At 57.3% G+C, this 17676-nt stretch overlaps 2 protein-coding genes across 3 annotated transcripts in view; both read left to right on the forward strand.

Annotated features, from left to right (window-relative positions):
- Positions 1–570: 570 nt before the first annotated feature.
- Positions 571–10428, forward strand: CDC37 (cell division cycle 37, HSP90 cochaperone). Its single transcript, XM_084610302.1, has 8 exons — positions 571–739; positions 4769–5050; positions 5201–5306; positions 6789–6904; positions 7536–7658; positions 8761–8943; positions 9503–9574; positions 9903–10428. The coding sequence occupies exons 1-8, from the start codon at positions 638–640 to the stop codon at positions 10056–10058; spliced, it is 1140 nt and encodes a 379-aa protein (XP_084466428.1). The 5' UTR covers positions 571–637; the 3' UTR covers positions 10059–10428.
- A 5485-nt stretch (positions 10429–15913) lies between these two features.
- TYK2 (tyrosine kinase 2) overlaps positions 15914–17676 on the forward strand; it is a 28326-nt gene continuing 26563 nt past the window's right edge. For both annotated transcript variants that reach the window (XR_014709078.1, XM_084609954.1), the window contains exon 1: positions 15914–16009. The gene's annotated coding sequence lies outside the window, so the exon portion shown is untranslated. The remainder of the gene's footprint in view (positions 16010–17676) is intronic.

Consider the following 17676-nt stretch of genomic DNA (forward strand, 5'->3'; position numbering starts at 1 on the left):
GCGGCCCGGTACAGCCACCCCCCTTTTCGGAGACGTCCCGAGCTGGGCATGCTGCCCCGCTCCCGGGCCTGGCTCTGCCTTGGCGCGCGTAGGCCTGGCGGGGCAGGGGGCAGGGGGCCGCGCTGTGGGGGGCAGCCCCTGGCACGGCGGGCGCCCCGCTCTCTGTGGGGGTGCTGGGGCTTCCACAGCCCCCCCAGCAAAGGGCCGTCATCACCGGGGGGGGGCCCTCCCCCACGCTGCCTGTGGCTTTGGGAGGTTGCTCCCCCCTCCCTGCAGCGTGCACACAGCTGGGCGGGAGCCTTCCGCCCCCTGACCCCTCAGGCCCTATGTGCGGCGCGTCGCCCTTTAAGGCCTACGCCAGGTGGGGCGCGGGAGGGGGGGACGCATGCGCACTGAGCGGCCGCGGAATCCCGTGCGGCGGCCGAAGTCCTCCTACGCACGCGCAGTAGCAGCTGCGGAGGGCCGCCGGCCTCTTCTGCGCATGCGTATCCGGCTGGGGCGCGGGCGCGCCCGGCCTCGGCCCGCGCACGCGCGGTGGCGCGGGCGAAGCCCTTCCCCCCCCCGGAAGTGAGTCAGGGCGAGGGCGGAAGCTGCGGAGGCTTCCAGAAGGGCCTGGCCGGCGCGGCCCGGCGGCACCATGGTGGATTACAGCGTCTGGGACCACATCGAGGTGTCCGACGACGAGGATGAGACTCACCCCAACATCGACACGGCCAGCCTCTTCCGCTGGCGGCACCAGGTGCGGCCCGGCCCGGCCCGGCCCCCCCCCCGGCCCCAGCCCCTGCCCCTCTGCCCCCCCCAGCCCCTGCCCCTCTGCCCCCCCGCGGCCAGCCCCTCTCCCCCCCCCGGCCCCAGCCCCTGCCCCTCTGCCCCCCCCGGCCCCAGCCCCTGCCCCTCTGCCCCCCCCGGCCCCAGCCCCTGCCCCTCTGCCCCCCCCGGCCCCAGCCCCTGCCCCTCTGCCCCCCCGCGGCCAGCCCCTCTCCCCCCCCCGGCCCCAGCCCCTGCCCCTCTGCCCCCCCGCGGCCAGCCCCTCTCCCCCCCCCGGCCCCAGCCCCTGCCCCTCTCCCCCCCCCCCGGCCCGCCCCTCTCCCCCCCCCCCGGCCCCAGCCCCTGCCCCTCTGCCCCCCCGCGGCCAGCCCCTCTCCCCCCCCCCGGCCCCAGCCCCTGCCCCTCTGCCCCCCGGGAGCGCCCCGCGCCTGCGGAGACCCGGCCCAGTGCCACTGGGCTCCCAACCCGGGGCCCCGGCCCCTCTGCGCCCCCGGCCCCTCTGCCCCCCTGGCCAGCCCCAGCCCCCTCCCATCTGCCCCCCCTGCCCCAGCCCCTCTCCCCAAAACCCCTGCCCCAGCCCCTCTCCCCAAAACCCCTGCCCCAGCCCCTCTCCCCAAAACCCCTGCCCCAGCCCCTCTCCCCAAAACCCCTGCCCCAGCCCCTCTGCCCCCCCAGCCGGCCCCTCTGCCCCCCCGGCCCCAGCCCCTCTGCCCCCCCGGCCAGCCCCTCTCCCCATAACCCCTGCCCCGCCCCTCTCCCCATAACCCCTGCCCCAGCCCCTCTGCCCCCCGGCCAGCCCCTCCCCAAAACCCCTGCCCCAGCCCCTCTGCCCCCCCCGACCAGCCCCTGCCCCTCTGCCCCCCCGCGGCCAGGCCCTGCCCCTCTGCCCTGCCCCAGCCCCTCTCCCCATAACCCCAGCCCCTCTGCCCCCCGGCCAGCCCCTCTCCCCAAAACCCCAGCCCCAGCCCCTCTCCCCAAAACCCCAGCCCCAGCCCCTCTCCCCATAACCCCTGCCCCAGCCCCTCCCCCCCCGGCCAGCCCCTGCCCCTCTGCCCTGCCCCAGCCCCTCTGCCCCCCCGGCCTGGCCCTCCCCAAAACCCCTGCCCCAGCCCCTCTTCCCTCTGCCCCCCCCGGCCAGCCCCTCCCCAAAACCCCTGCCCCAGCCCCTCTCCTTCCCCCCCCGGCCAGCCCCCCCCCCCCGGCTAGCCCCTGCCCCAGCGCGCCCGGTGCCAAGATCCCCCGCCCGCCCCAGTGCCACTGTGCTCCCAACCCGGGGCCCCAGCCCCCGGCCCCACACACACACACACAAAAAGAAAAGGAGGACTTGTGGCACCTTAGAGACTAGCCAATTTATTTGAGCATGAGCTTTCGTGAGCTACAGCTCACACACACACACACCCCGGGCTCAGCCCATTGCAGAGACCGGCCTCTGCCGGGGCGCTGTTGAGAGAGGAGAGCACTGACCTATTCCCCTTGCCCTAGCCCCAGCCCCTCCCCGATAGCCCTGTCCCCCAGCCAGCCCCCCTGCCCCAGCCCCAAGGAAAAACTTGCTAGCTCTGGAACAGGCTTCCCAAGGGAGTTTGTGGATTCCACATCATTGGAGGGTTTTAAGAACAGATGGACAAACACCAGTCAGGGATGGTCTAGGGTTACTTGGTCTTGCCTCAGCACAGGGGGCTGGACTTGGCGACCTCTTAAGGTCCCTTCCAACCTGATATTTCTATGATTTTGTTTTATCAGGAGATCTGTGGCCCTCCAGTGGAGGGCTGATTTATATTCCTTTAGTACAGAAAGAGAAACGGAGGCACAAAGCAGGGAGGGGAATCACCTGCAATGGTGCAGCAAAGCAGGAGTAGTGTCTGGGCTACAACTCAGGAGTCCTGACTGCGAGTCCAAGAGGAAACCCTGGGGCTTACTGTCTCCATATGCTCGCTTGTGAAACCCCAGGAAGCTGTCTGGGCAGAAATCCATTCCCCAGTCTTCCAGTAACTTTCTCCACCACAGCCAGTCTGCACTTGGGAGCCAACAGAAAGGAAAACCAATGTCATGGCCTTAACTGACTCTGATACCAGTAACAGCAGTGTTCAGGTGCTGTAGTGGATACTACCCAACAGACTAAAGCCTCAGACAGGCAGGTGTGGTAAGACGCTCTACTAAGTCCCCATGTATTTGTAACTGGTTCCAGTTTAACAGATGAGGCATTGAGTCAGCCTTACCTGCCTTCTTTAGGGAATAAATGAGCTCTGGATGCAGTGTGTGTGAATGCAAAGGCTTAGTTTCTAATGCATCACCTGTCAGTCACCTTTTATTGGGGCTGGGAACCCACCCTGTTGGCTTAGGGAGTTCTGATCTTGTTTGAGTGGCAAGCGCTGGGGAAAATCCAGTTTTATTCTGGGTAAGATGGGGGCTTTTCACCTCTGCTGTATATGTGGTATAGATACCAAGATCGACCGGTCTCTCAAAGGTCCTAGAATGTTGGCAGTGCACTTTGCCTTTTCTCCTTCCCTTGGGAATTCCAGGGCTTTGAGAAGGGAATGCGATGCTGAGGTCCAATAATGATTCTGCCAGTCACTCGTGCTGAGCAACTCATTTCATTCCCCTGCCTCAGTTTCCCTATCTGTAAAATGGGGATAATACCTGTTAGAGAGAGCTGCGATGGGGGAAGCTGAAGTTTTGGTGGCTAATTGAGGAGTGTTTTGGTAATCTAAAGCACTATGTAAGTACTAAGTACTGGGAGACAATGGAGAAATAAACTGTGATCTTTTTCAAACCCTCCTTCCCTGAGTGTTGTGCATCCCTACTTTGAGAGCGCATGTGCAGTGTGAGTAACTGTATTTCGGCTAGGGTGTTCTTCCTCCAGACTAGCATGTTATGCCCAGGAAGGATCTCTGCTCCATGTGGAGAAATAAATGTTTTTCTCCACATGGAGAAGAAAATGGGAATTCAGCTTTTGTTTTCCAGGCTCAGAGGGGGAAGAAATTGTTCTCCAACAGCCACAGCAAGAGCTATGTCCAATCAACAGCAAACAAAATCCTAAGGATCTTAGAACCCTCTTGAAAACATAACATAGCAAACGTGTTCAGTAGTTAACTGTTGGGTCTCTGGAAGGAAGGCAGCATTAGAATGCCTATAGCTAGGACACACAGACTGAAACAGAACAGGGGGCAAATTTGAGTTGAATATCAAGGGAATCTCCAATGCTATCAGCCTAAGGGAGGTGGTAGAAACTCCATTGCTTGAGGCAGTTGCACCTAGATTAGACTAAAGATTGTACAGTAGTGAACAGCCCTGCCCTGGCCTGTGAGGGTGGATGATGTGGGGATCAATAGGACTCTTCCACCTCTTAATTTTCAGCTAGAACAAATTGATACTGGAGAGGAGAGGAACGTTCATTCTCCTGCTTCTGGGTTAACACTGATTTCCTGCATCGCGTGCTCTGTCGAGCATAATTGGAGTCTCTGCAGACATGCCAAGCCCTCGGGAAACTCTAACTACTAAGTGGCACTGAGCTCTCATTTAGCAGCACAGGGTGGCTGTGTGTGTGAGACTGTCAGTGCAGCACAGAAGAGAGATGGCTAAAAAGTCTGATTAAACCATAAGGCTCCTACAGGCTAGTTGCAATGAGTGTGAGGTTGAAGGTTCAGTTCTCTACAGAGGCAAGAAATTAGCCCCACGCTCTGTGATACTGGGATTAAGCGAAAAGTCGATGAGTTGGGAAGCATGACAGTGCAGGTAGGCTAACCCTTCTCTGGCACAGAAGATACTGTCCTGTTGGTGTAATGTAATTCAGCATGTCAATTGCTGTTCTGTTAGATCCTATCAGGGTTCGAATCAGCCCAACCATCATCTCCTGTGTGTGGTGCATGAGGCAAGGAGAGGGTTCCCAGTGTTACTCAAACTGTCTGTACTCTCCTCTTTGCCAGTGAATCAGTTGGCTCTTCTATTCCAAGAGCAAGTGATGAAGAGTACTTTAAAAAAAGCTGTAAATTGATATCTGCAGGCCCGAGTGGAGAGGATGGAACAGTTCCAGAAGGAGAAAGAAGAGCTGGATAAAGGGTGCAGGGAATGCAAACGGAAACTAGCCGAGTGCCAGAAGAAAATGAAGGAGCTGGAGGTGGCAGACGCGGTGAGCGGGAAAGGGGAGCTGCAGAGACTTCAGGCCGAAGCGCAGCAGCTGAGAAAAGAAGAGAAAAGCTGGGAAAAGAAGATCGAGGAGCTGAGGAAGAAGGAGAAGAACATGCCTTGGAACGTGGACACCCTGAGCAAAGACGGCTTCAGCAAGGTTGGTCTGAAGGGTGCCTGGTGAGGGGAAGGAGCTGCATGGGTGTCCGGCTGGGGAACCTGCCTTGCAAACATGGCATCAGACTTGTTGTGCTGGAAGCACAGCTGGCGATGCAGCAGCACCATGAACCAGCCTCCTCTCTCTCTGCAGAGTGTTTTCAATGTCAAACCTGAAGAGGACGATGAATCGGAGGAACAGAAAGAGAAGAAACACAAGACGTTTGTGGAGAAGTACGAGAAGCAGATCAAACACTTTGGTAAGTTAGCCAGCTGCAAGTGTAGTGCTCCCTGGCAGTCGAGGCAATGAAAGCGTCAGAAGTCCCTCTTGACTTAGAAAAGGGCTCTGGGTTAGCGAGGCTGTGAGAGACTCTTCCAGCAGGGTGAGGGAAGCGATCGCAACGCAGTTGGACTCCCGGCTACCTGGGTCATGTCCACCATACCTGTCTTCTCCCATGCTGCAGACTTAGAAAGGAAAGCACATGCAGTTGGAGAGACCCATGTTCGGTGTGGGGTAGCAGAGTGTTCTCAGCGGGGGGTCCCTGCCTCCTTTCAGAACCATATGTAAAAGGCACCAATAAGCCAGAGGTCTACTAACACAGCCCACTCCTGGGGCTTGTTTTTACCCTTAACTTCACTTACAAAGCCCTACTGCAGGACTGTACGAACCAACATCTGGCTGTAGCATGTAGGCTTTCTCCTGAACGGCTCTTCTCTTGAGTCCCACCCCCGACTTTGCTGGACCTTCTCTGCCTCCTCCTAACTCTTCACTACTTTAATCATTCTGAATTGGAGCTTTGCTCAGGTGCCCTTCACCAGAACTCTGGAGCTGCTCACTTACTAGTGCATCTATCCGCCCCACAGTCCTGGGGTAGGGAAGGGTTATCCCCATTTTACAGAGGTGGATATCGAGTACAAAGGGATGAAGTGACTTAGCCAGGGTCACATGGAGAGTCTGGCGGAGCCAAGAAATGACCCCAGATTTCTTGAGTCCCAATCTAGTGCCTTCCCACAGGCCTGTCTTTTCTTATGGGACCCCCTTGGTCTGATTGGTCAGGCGAGTCAGCAGGTTAGCTCTATGTTGCCACATCATTGGGTCCTGTACTGGATTCTGCCTTCATAATCCTGCTGCTTGGATACCAAAGTCATAGGCCTCTAATAAATATGCTTGGTAAATTCAGCTGGGTGTTCTTCGGTTAAATTCCTACAATGCTTCTGTCCCACCCACCCCATCTAAAGACAGCACACCCTGCCTTCATTTGGGCTGTTCCTGTGAAATGCAGCCAGGAGGAGAAGTTAATCCTCTGTCCCGTGTTTGATCTGTCCTAGGTACTTAGGTGGCCCCTTGACCTTGTAGATGGTGAGGTGCTCAGATACCAAAAGAGCCTCTCATGAGGGATCCTAGTGCTGCTGGCTCAGCTGCACAGATAGAGAGCTGAGGCACAAAGGCCCAGATCCTCCGGGGTGTTTACCTAAATACCTAATACTAAGTGACTTGGCCAAGGTCACAAACACAACCTGGAGCAGAAGAGGGAATTGAACCCAGGTCTCCCAATCACAGGCGAGTGCCCTGACCACACCACCATCTTTCCCCTCCAGCAGGTGGAATCCTGCCTCCTAAAGTACTGCTGATCCTCTCTAGCCCTGTCCAGGCTCCGCAACGGCTTTGTGGGTGGGCTCTTCTCTCTGACCATGTGGCAAGGTGACTGTCTGCTGTTAACTGGGGCTCTCCTGCTTTGAAGGGATGCTGCGGCGCTGGGACGACAGCCAGAAGTATCTATCTGATAACCCACATCTGGTGTGTGAGGAGACCGCCAATTACCTGGTCATCTGGTGCATTGATCTGGAAGTGGAAGAGGTGAGGCTGCTGTGTTTCCCCAGGAGTTGTGACTGCAGCTGATAGCAGCGAGGAATAAATCCCAGGGACCCTGTTGAGTTCTGACCCATTCACGTTTGTGGTAGGCCAAACTCTTTCCCATTAGAATCCCTTCCCTAATGGACGCCTCATGGCATAGTGAACCCGTGCTGGGGGAACGAGACCCGGAAAGTGTGTACCCAAGTGGCTCCATGGCTCGTGCATTAGTTTCCCTGTCAGTACTCTTGTTCCAGCAGCTGTTCATCTGATCCACTAGCTGCTCATTCTCTTCCCGAGTCAGCCTTGGTTGTCTTGTGACCAGCTGCCCCCCGGGGAGCCAGTGTCTCTTTCAAAGACGGCCTCCGTTTGCTTTAAAGATGGCGCTGACATCTGAGAAATCCTGGCAGCTGAGTCTGGAAGGGAATGGGCCACGGGCTCAGACTGCAGCGGACTCGCTTGTCATGGCTCTCTGCCAGCCAGTGTCTTCTTCCCACTGCCTCCCTGAGTAACGAGGGGCAAGGCTGTGGTGGCTGGCATCTCGGGGTCTGTCAGAATTTGAGCACGCCCTCAGCTGGCAGTGCACCGCACAGCACAGTCCTTAGAGCCATAGGTGCCTTTCTCTTCCGCCTCCTAGAAACACGCCCTGATGGAGCAGGTCGCCCATCAGACCATCGTGATGCAGTTCATCCTAGAGCTGGCCAAGAGCCTGAAGGTGGACCCCAGAGCTTGTTTTAGACAGTTCTTCACCAAAATCAAGGTGAGTTCCAAGTCCCCTTCAGCTGTGCTGTTTTCTCCCCATTTCCCCCTCTCACAGGTGGCCTGAAGTCAGGAGGAATGCGGTGGACAGTGTGGAACTCCCTGCTGTGGAGTGTTGGTTAGGTCAGGAATTTAGCAAGATTCCAAGAGGGAGTGGACACACGGATTCCCAGAATATCCCGAATTCGAACAGTTACTGCTAAGGATACAAACCTGCTTCAGGGTTTGAGACAGCCTCTATTAGAAGTTAAGAAGAGATCTTCATGAGGCAAATTACCCCATGTCTACATCCTGTGTGGTTTCTCGCACTGTCCTCTGCAGCTTCTGATTCTGGCCACTGTCAGAGACAAGCTACTGCGCTATGTGGACCTTAGATCTGAGCCAGTCTGGCAATTCCGATACCACGTGGTGACATCCTTCTTCGTTCTCAGTCTGCCCTCTCTGGAGAGAGGGGGCCCAAGGCCCACTCAGGAGTGAGGTTTAAATACAGTCTGACTTTTGCCCAGCTTCCCATGGCCAGCTCTCTGGCTCAGTAGTGTGAGGTGTGGCTGGGGTCACCACTGTGGCTAATAGCTAAAGCTGAAGATCCTTCTCCTTTGTTACTGGGCCATCTGAAAGACACTTGGGGAGCTGCCTCCTGAGAGCTCTGTGCCCAGAGGGCCCCAAGCTCGGAGAACATACTGGACTGTAAGTTTTATCCCTCCTACTTGCTGGACTTTTTCCTGCCACCTGTTGCTTGTGCCCTACCATCGCCTGCCTGTGTGTTTGTGGCGCTGTGCTTGCTCCCACGGCAGTGGGTTGTCAGGACGCCGCAGGAGGAGAGTGTGTCAGTCTGTCACAAATGCTTCTGAGCCGTCCATCCTCCTGCAGCAGGTGGCTTTTGATGAAGGAAGCACGTGGGCTAATAGGCAGCACTTCCCCTCCCCCCAGCCCTGCAATGAGCCTGATTGAATGGGAGCGTGGCTACTCTAGCCTGAGCATGGGGTGTGTCATCTGGGGTCGGCCACGGCTCTCATGCCTGGCTGGATCCTGTGCCATCTTGGCTCCTTCGTTAATGTTCTGGCCTCTGACTCTGCTACCCTGCTTCTCCCTGCTCGTTGCAGACGGCCGATCAGCAGTACATGGAGGGGTTCACCGACGAGCTGGAGGCCTTCAAGGAGCGGGTGAGAGGCCGCGCCAAGGTGCGCATCGAGAAAGCCATGAAAGAGTATGAAGAGGAGGAGCGGCAGAAACGGCTGGGCCCAGGCGGGCTGGATCCCGTGGAGGTGTACGAATCCCTCCCGGCTGTGAGTAGCCTGATCGCTGAGCAGCAGGTGTCTTGTGCTCTAATCAAGAGCAGCTGGTGTCGATCTCGCATCCTGGCTCCCACTTAAAAGGGTTTCCTTCCCACTCCCTATCCTGTCTAGAGTACTTATCTGGCCCCATTCTCTGAGCAGCTCAGACGCTCTGATGGGTTTATTCTCCCCACCCCCCAGGTCAGAAAGCCCTATCCCCATTTTACAGGTGGGGCACTGAGGCATAGCGAGACTGACTTACCCAAGTCTGACAGAGCAGGGAAGTGAACCCAGGTCTTCCAAGCCCTCAGGCTAGTGTCCTGGCTGCTGCACCACCCTCCCAGGGAAGTGGGCAAGGTGGCATTCCTCCGTGCCCCGGGGCATGGGTGGGTCACTGCGGAGTGCCTCCAGGTGCCAGAGCCAGGTGCACAGTCTCCACTGCCTTCCTAGGCCTTGTGCTCCCGCTCAGCTAAGAGACAAGACGTGAGCTCCTGGGCACTATCTATTGCACGGGGCTGTGGAAGGGGCCATGTCCCCGACCAGCTCACCATGCTGCCCTCTCCTCCCCCAGGAGCTGCAAAAGTGTTTCGATTCGAAAGACGTTCAGATGCTGCAGGATGCAATCAGCAAAATGGAGCCGGCGGTGAGTATGCCTTGGGTGGGGAGACACGGGGCCTAGGTGAAAGCCAAGAGTGCCCAGCTCTTGAGGCACAGGGGGAGAGCCATCAGCTTTCTGTTGCTGTGAATTGGGGTCCATTCCCAGGCACGTTATCGCATCTTCCTACGTAGCTATTGGCTTCTTCCCAAGTCACTGATCTCCAGCCAACCAAGTGGCAATGGGCCCTTGGCTGAAGGCTGCAATGCAGTGTCTGGCAGGGGATGGAGGTGGGCTTTGGGAGCTCTGGGAGGAAGCAGAGACCCGTGGGGTGAGTGCTGGGCTAAAATCCCTTAGCCCATGCTCTGTGTTCCAGGAAGCCAAGTACCACATGCAGCGTTGCATCGATTCTGGGCTCTGGGTGCCAAATGCCAAGACGGCGGAGGGAGCGGAGAAGGGAGGTGAGGAGGCGGAGGCTGTCTACGAGGAGGTCACGAAGGAGAGCAGCGAGGAGGAGAAAGGAAACCCATGAACTACCGCTGGAAATGCGTAAAGCAGACTGTCCCCTCACCTCTCCCCCACTGCCACCACCCTACCCCCTCTCGCCTTCCTCTCTCACCCAATTATCCCTCAGGATGACACATGCTTTACACACGTAGACACTTTGTGAATGTGTGAGCTGCTTGCTGGCTCTTTGTATCCAACTCCAAGCCCTGGGCTGCCTTGGGGGAGCAGCCGGAAGCCCCTGTATTTGCACTGGGGCCGTCCCAGTCAGTTACTCTAGGGACTTGGCATGGCCGTTTAGGTTCTAGGCCTCCCGCTGGTCAGAGTTACAGATGTGCTGTTGTATCTTTTCTGTTGGTAGCCAGTACGGCTATTACACGAATAAAGAGATTGAAGGAGCTGAGCGTGGCACGCACTTGCTGGGGGCAGAGTCGTGGAAGCAGCTGTGCTTTTGTTGTGGCTTCTGAAAAGAGAGAAATTGACCTAAAAAGTTGTCCCCAGTGCTGGGAGTTACGTTGCAGGCCAGCCTGAAGGCATTGGCCTTCCCTAGTCTGCAGGAGCCCTTGGTGGCCAAAACAAACTGTATGGGCTGCCATGGCACCTGGCAGGGCCTGCAGGCCAACACACCAGCCAACCTGCACCTGGGGTAGCTCCTGGGCCCTCTCCCGGTGTGCGCTCCGGGGCCTGGTGGAGCGGGCTGTGCTGTGAACGTGCCCGAGGCTTCGGCCCAGCTCTGCTGATCGGCACAGTGCGTGAGCAGTCTCTCACTTTCCTTACCAGCTGCCTGTCTCTGTCCAGCCCTGTCCCGTGCTGAGGGTGACGGCTTCACCCGTAGGGCCGTGGAGTGCACAGGGCATGGAGCCTACGCCAAGTGACACCCTACATTGATGGGGACGCACAGCTGAGCCCATGCGACTGTCTGCTCCCTGGGTAGCCATGAGAGCGGGGCTTGGCCACGCTGTGCCCAGTGGCTCTGTTGTTTCTGATGCTGCTGTGAACTTCTCCAGTGCCAAGCTCTGTTTCTTCTGCAGGTGGCTCAGTGCCCCAGCACTCAGAAGGGCAGTGGGTAACCGGCCTGCTTTGCCGCATTCAAAGGGGGAGCAGCCCTAGGGAGTGCCATGGTAGAATAGCACAAGGCAAAATCCACCTGAATTTTTAACAGGCAAATCCCGTGCCCAGGTGTAGCAAAGCAGGGAGTTGGCAGTAGAATATCAATGGGCTTAGGGGTGCCAGTTTGACTCTGGTCCAGCTGGGATCACGCTGTGCTGACTCCACACCAAAACTTCCTTATGCAATTCCTTGGCCTTGGGCCAGGCCTGCCCAGTGGGTGGGAAGGGCTTGGGTGTTAGGCCCAGGTTCTGCTGCTTCCGCCCGATACTAACTGCCCAAGGAGGTGGGCTGCAGATGGGGGGACCCTGGGTCTTCTAGCTGGAATGCTTCATTTCCTCCATTTTCAGAAGCTGTCAGGGAGGGAGACAACTCTGACTGAATAAAGGCATTTATTATCCGATTCCCTAGCTTTGGCTGGGACTCCATGTACTATGGAATGCAGTCGCTGTTGTGTACCCAGAGCTAGGGCCGTGCGGGTGCAGGGAGGAAGGTTGAGAGGGAAATATATGTATAAAGAATTTGGGGCACACGCACGTTTCTGAGCGAAATGCTGGACAAGTGACCAGCTTGTTAAGTGGTGTGTCCCCTGGCTTGGGTGTGGTAGGTCGGTACTAGCAATGCCTGTGGGGACAGATCCCTGGACAAGTGTTTTCCCTTCTCTGCTTCCGTTTCCCCATCTGTAAAATGGAGATGCAATGTTCTCTGCCCTGCCTTAACTTCCTGGCATGAAGGCCCTGTGGAAAGCATGACTGGTCCCAGTGTGAGATTGGAAAACATGCAGTGCTACAAATCAACACCCTACGAGCCACATGGCAAGGGCTGTGCCCAGAGACCTAAAACCTGCTTTTAAAAGTTCTCAGCCCCTTCTTGGAGCCAGAGGGGGGGTCTGCTTGGTGATAGCATGAGCCTTGGCATGAAGAGTGACATACCAGCACGGTCTGGGAGACGCGATCCAAATCTGCCTTCACACATCGCTCCTGTGGGGGTTCAGGCTGGAGGATCCAGCAGGGGTGAGTGAGCAGGACAGCGGCCCAGCCAGTGTGACTCAGACCAGAGCTTGCCTTTGTGCCTGCCGGGTCGGAAAGGGCATTGACAGGCATGTGCAGTGGTGGCGGTAGACAGACGCAGACTAAGCAATTGCTGGGGGCCCCAATTTGGTAGTACTCCCGAAATACCATTCATCTTATTTAATTTGGGCTTTTTAACATGTATTTAGTAGATGTTGATGTGGGGTTTTTTTGTTTGTGGAAATAATAGAATGGGAATTTAGAGTGGGTGGGTGAGGTGTAAGGGGGGGACCCTAAAAACATTGCTGCTTAGGCCCCCAGTGGGCTAGCACAGCCTCTGGGTGTGCACTTGTGAGTGTGCGTGTGGCAATAAGGACAATGAAACTGCCTCTCTCTTGGAAGTGAATTTAGTTCTGGTGCAAAGTGCCCAGGTTGACAGTTCTGCTTGTGCCCAGTATAGGTATAACCTGGGCATCAACATGCTGCTGATAAGCGGGGGCATTGGCATAGGAGAGTGAAGCTCTCCGTTAGGAATTGGACTGAATCTCTAGCCACCAAAGGGGGCTGTAAAGCGAGGGACTGGCTGGTGGAGTAGCAGGGACAGCCTCTCTCCAGGCAGGGAGGGGTGTGGATGGAGTGCCTGTGTGACATTCAGGCATGTAGCATTGGGCTGGGGGCTGTACGTCATTCAGTGTTCATCACCTTTGTCTCTGAGTATCTCTGATGAAATGTAGAGTCACAATAGGCAAGTCCAGAGTCTGGCTGTGAGTTCTAGGAAGCTCTTCATGGAGCAGGCTGTTTTGGATGGGAGCTGGGGAGAAGGATGTGAACATCTGTCTGATGATGCCAGAAAAGCTTGATCATAAGGAAGAGAAAGGTTTTGCTGTGTTTCCGAGCAGGCGGTCAGATTCTGGATTCATCTAGTCCCTCTGGAACCTGGTTCCATGGCTGGACCCGCTCAACTGAGTACTGTCTCCTCCACTCTTTGTTCTGTACATTGTTATTTGCATCTTCCCAGTGGAGGGCAGCGGTCTCTAGTGTAGCTGGAACTGGAGCCACTCTCTTCCTTAGTTTTCCCCTCTACGACAGTTGCCTACTCTGCAAGGCCTCTTGTGATTTTTCCGTCAGGGTTTGAGGGGAGCCGGAGCCAAGACCTTGGTTCTGTGTCATCTCCGTGTTGAGAGATGATGATTCTCTACAGCAGGCTCCTAGCCAGCTTCGGAGAGTCACAAGCAGCTTCAAGCCCTACTCTTCAGTTTTCATCACGGTTTCGCTCTCTACACAAGTGCCTCCCCTTTCAGCCTTTCCCTTGATGATATTCCTCATGGTTTTATAACCTCTCTTATACCAATGGCCTCCATCCCTCCCCGCCCCTGGGGCCTCTTTCTAGATGTGAAAGTGAAGGCAGCTCCTTGCCAGCAGGGTGGGCGGATGTGTGGGTGGCTGTGAACCGTCCTTTGCTCTGTTTGGAATGATTCATGGCCCAATTCCAAACTCAAGAGAAGTTGGTCTCTGGGAGGCGGGGGAAGAATCACTGAACTGGCAGGAATGTGAAAACTCCCCGAGGCTCTTTCAGAGCCCAAGGCCCCTCTGTCACTTGCTAGGGCTAGTGCTTAGCTACACGTCTGCTCCTCTCATCCAGCCTTTGGCATGACTCTAGCCTGTCTTTTGTATTGGGAACGTGGTTCTGAAGAGCATGAATAAACGTATGAACCTGAATTAGTGGGCTTGAGCCTTTACAATATACCTGCCTAGCTTATTGTTCCTTATTTCTATTATTGTAGTATCTGGGAGCGCCCCCGCCCCCCCCCCCCATGGAGCAGGACCCTGCTGTACAAACACAGAACCAAAGGGGGGGCCCTTTCCCCCAAAAGCGGATGCTCTCAGCATAAGACGAGCCATCAGGTGAGGATAGAGAGGGGTGTACAAGGAAGCACGGAGCCGTTGCTGGTCAGCATGACAGGCAGTGCTCTCAACGCACCAGCACAAGACTGATTTATTTTTTTGTCCTCATGCCTACAAACAAAAGCCAGCTCTTAAGGAGGGCTGTGAGGGAGGCCAAGGACCTAGTCTGAGGTTGTTCTGCGAGAACCCGTCCTGCGTAGGAGGGATGGTATGGAAGAAAGCATAAAGGAATTTATTTGCTGCTTGTTCCAGCCTGTCAGTGAACTGTCCCTCTGGCCAGGATGGGCACGTGGGTTGGTGGGGTCTAAGTCCGAGTTACTTTGGTCTCCATCGCTTAAATTATGCACCCCTTCAGTGCAGGAAGGGATGAATAACCCTGTATTCAGCTGCTACACTGTGGAGGCCGGGGAGAAAAGGAAGAACATTGCTGTCTTAGCCAAACTGCAATACTCGTAGTTCTAACATCCTGCCTCTGCTGAGGCTCGGCCTCTGCAGGCCTTGCTGATGAACCATGAGCAGTTGCTGTCGGACAGTCCAGCTGCAGGTGGAGCTGCTGACAGCCAAGATCTGAGGAACGAGTGGCTGCTAATAGATGATGTCCTTCGTCCGAAGCTCGGTGGGAGTTCTGAGAGCTGAGACATTTACACTTCTCTTGCTCGGACTGAACTTTCCTGCTACTGTGTATAATAGTTGGGTTCACATCTAAGCAGAGCTTCATTGTGGGCAAATTAATAAAATCCATCACCTCTTAAGGTCAAGTAGCAGGGGGGAGCCACCCATCTAGAGTGCTTGAAACCCTGACCCTAGAAATGATAGCTGCACCTTAACAGCTGATCTCTGGTTGCACTAACTCACTGAGTCAGAACAAAGTGTCTTCTCTCGTGCGGTCTGTGGGCCCAAGTGGTTGTTTGCACTGCTATAGTCTCTCTATTGTCAATATGGTAATGGACGGGGGCAGGCCGGGCATAAACTCCTTTCTACTTTCTCCGAGAAACTGCAGAACTGGGATTAATTTGCAAACTGGACACCATCAAATTAGGCCTGAATAAAGACTGGGAGTGGATGGGTCACTACAAAAAGTAATTTTCCCCCTGGTGCTACTCACACCTTCTTGTCAACGGTTGGAAATGAGCTACCTGGATTGCATTGGCCTCGTTAGCACTACAAAAGTAATTCACCCCTTCTTGTCTACGGTGGAGGCTAGGCCACTTCCACCTTAACTGAATTGGCTCCTTAGCACTGACCGCCCCCACCTGGTAAGGCAACGCCCATCTTTTCAGGTGCTATAATATGTCCGCTGCTCACGGTATTTTTCACTCCCTGCATCCCATGCAGCGGGCTGTAGCCCCCGGAAGCTTATGCCCCAATAAATGCCTTGGTCTCTGAGGTGCCACGAGGTCTCATGGCGGCTGCCTCGGTGTTCCAGCCTGTAAAATGGGGACGCTGGAGGGCCCCTGCGCATGGGTTTGCTGACCGGGGAGGCTGGTAAAGTGCTGGGGGGGGGGCCCCTTCCTAAGGGCCTGGGCATGGGTCAGCGGGTGTCATGGTCACTGGAACCTCTGCAGCGGGCAGCCCGGGCCCCGTAGGGCGCCGCGCTCACCGGAGGGGGAGGGGCCCCGCAAGGGCCCCGCCCACGCCAGGGACCCCGCTCCAGCCAGGGGCCCCGCCCCCTCCAGCTGGGGCCGGGGGCGGGGCCGGCTGCGGCCGCCAATGAGCGTCGGCCCCGCGCCCCTTGTGGGCGGGGCGCGCCCGTTGCTCCCGCCCCGCCCGGCCCGGGCCGCTGGGGCGGGCGCCGCCAATGGGAAGGCCGGACGTGGGAGCGGCCAATGGGAGCGGGCGGCTCATGGGCCCAATGGGAGGCGGCCTCACGGCGGTGCTGAGCTGAGCTGAGCTGAAGGCGCTGGCGCGGCGGCCGGGCTCGGGCCGCCTGGGGCGGGGAGCGCGACCCGCAGCGGGGGTAGGTGGGGGCGGGGCAGGAGCGGGCGGGGGGGCTGTCTGTAGGGAAGTTGGGGGGGCCGTGGGATGTGGGGGGGGCTGGCTGGCCCTGGGAAGAGGGGTGGGGTGGGGGCAGGGGGTATGGGCAGGAGGGGGCTGGCCCTGGGAAGAGGGGTGGGGTGGGGGGCAGGAGGGGGCTGGGCCTGGGAAGAGGGGCTGTCTGTAGGGAAGTTGGGGGGGGGCATGGGAGGTGGGTAGGGAGTGGGGGGGGCTGGCTGGCCCTGGGAAGAGGGAGGATGGGCTGTGGGGAGGTGGGTAACGGGTGGGGGGGGCAGGAGGGGGCTGGGCCTGGGAAGAGGGGCTGTCTGTAGGGAAGTTGGGGGGGGGGCATGGGGGGTGGGTAGGGAGTGGGGGGGGCTGGCTGGCCCTGGGAAGAGGGAGGATGGGCTGTGGGGAGGTGGGTAACGGGCAGTGGGTGGGGGGGGGCAGGAGGGGGCTGGCCCTGGGAAGAGGGGCTGTCTGTAGGGAAGGGGGAGGGTATGGGGATGGCAGGGATCTGTGGGAGGACTGGGGTGGCGGGAAGCGGGGGGGGGGGATGCCAGGAGGTGGATGAGGGGTCAGAGAGGAAGGGCTGATCGGGAGGGGTACGGGGGGGGCCAGGAGGTGGATGAGGGGTGTCAGGGAGTGGGGGAAAGCGGGCGTAGGTGGCTCTGCTGCTGGAAAGAGTGGGGGAGTCATGGAGATGGGAACGCCTCGTCTATCTCCTTCCTCTGTCAAGTCTAACCCCTCTGGCCCTGGCGAGGCTGTCCGCTGCTCTGGGACGGGAGAGGGGCCAGGAGGCTGCGGCGCAGAAGCTGGGAGAAGGGGTGTCCGGCATGAGGAGGAGTCAGGCTGGCTGCAGCAGAAATGGGGTGTTGTGGGGGCAGTGGGGTGTCAGTTGCGGGAAGATGCCAGCTCCCCTCCTGTGCTAGTGGGGAGGGGCACAAGAAGTGTGAACCTCCGACAGCTGATTTGCTTGTTGAATGCAAAACAGCTGCCCTCCCAGGGGCCAGGGCGCTGCCAGCATGCCCTCTGACGCCACCTTTCCCATGGACTTCTTTGAGTTGGGGTGCTCTCTGTCTGACCGTGGGCCCCCCGCTCCACCCTTCCTGGAGGTGCAGGATTTTCTTGATATCCCGGCTGGTGTGCGTCTTCCCTTTAATTTTTCCCGGGTGAAGCTCTTGGCTTGTGGGAGCATGTGGCTCATCTTGGATCTGTTTTTATTCTTTCCTTAGCCGAGCAGAGAACATGAGCAGCAGTTTCAAACGGTTCCTTGCCCTGAAGCCCTTGTGGGCTTAACCTTTGGGGGGGCTCCTCTAATTTCCAAGGCAAGGGAGAGTACAGAAGGCTGATCCTCTAGGCCTTGTAGTAGGTCCTTGCCTCAGGGAGTAGATAGTCTCCAGGGTAGACTCAGGTGAGACTAGCTGGTCCCAATGGCCCCTTCTGGGGTGAGAATCTATTGAGCTGACTTGACAGGCAAGAGCAAAGTAGACCAGATTCACCGGTTCAAAGCCTGGAAGGGACCATTCCCGCTCTCTGGTCTAACCTCCTGCAGAACATGGGCCATGTTACTTCCCCAGATTAATTCCTCGGTTGAACTAGAGCAAAATCCAATGTTGATTTTAAAATTGCCCATGATGGAGAACCCAT

This window comes from Lepidochelys olivacea (genome assembly GCF_965140295.1).
Source record: "Lepidochelys olivacea isolate rLepOli2 genome assembly, chromosome: 20".
Classification (NCBI taxonomy): Eukaryota; Metazoa; Chordata; order Testudines; family Cheloniidae; genus Lepidochelys; species Lepidochelys olivacea.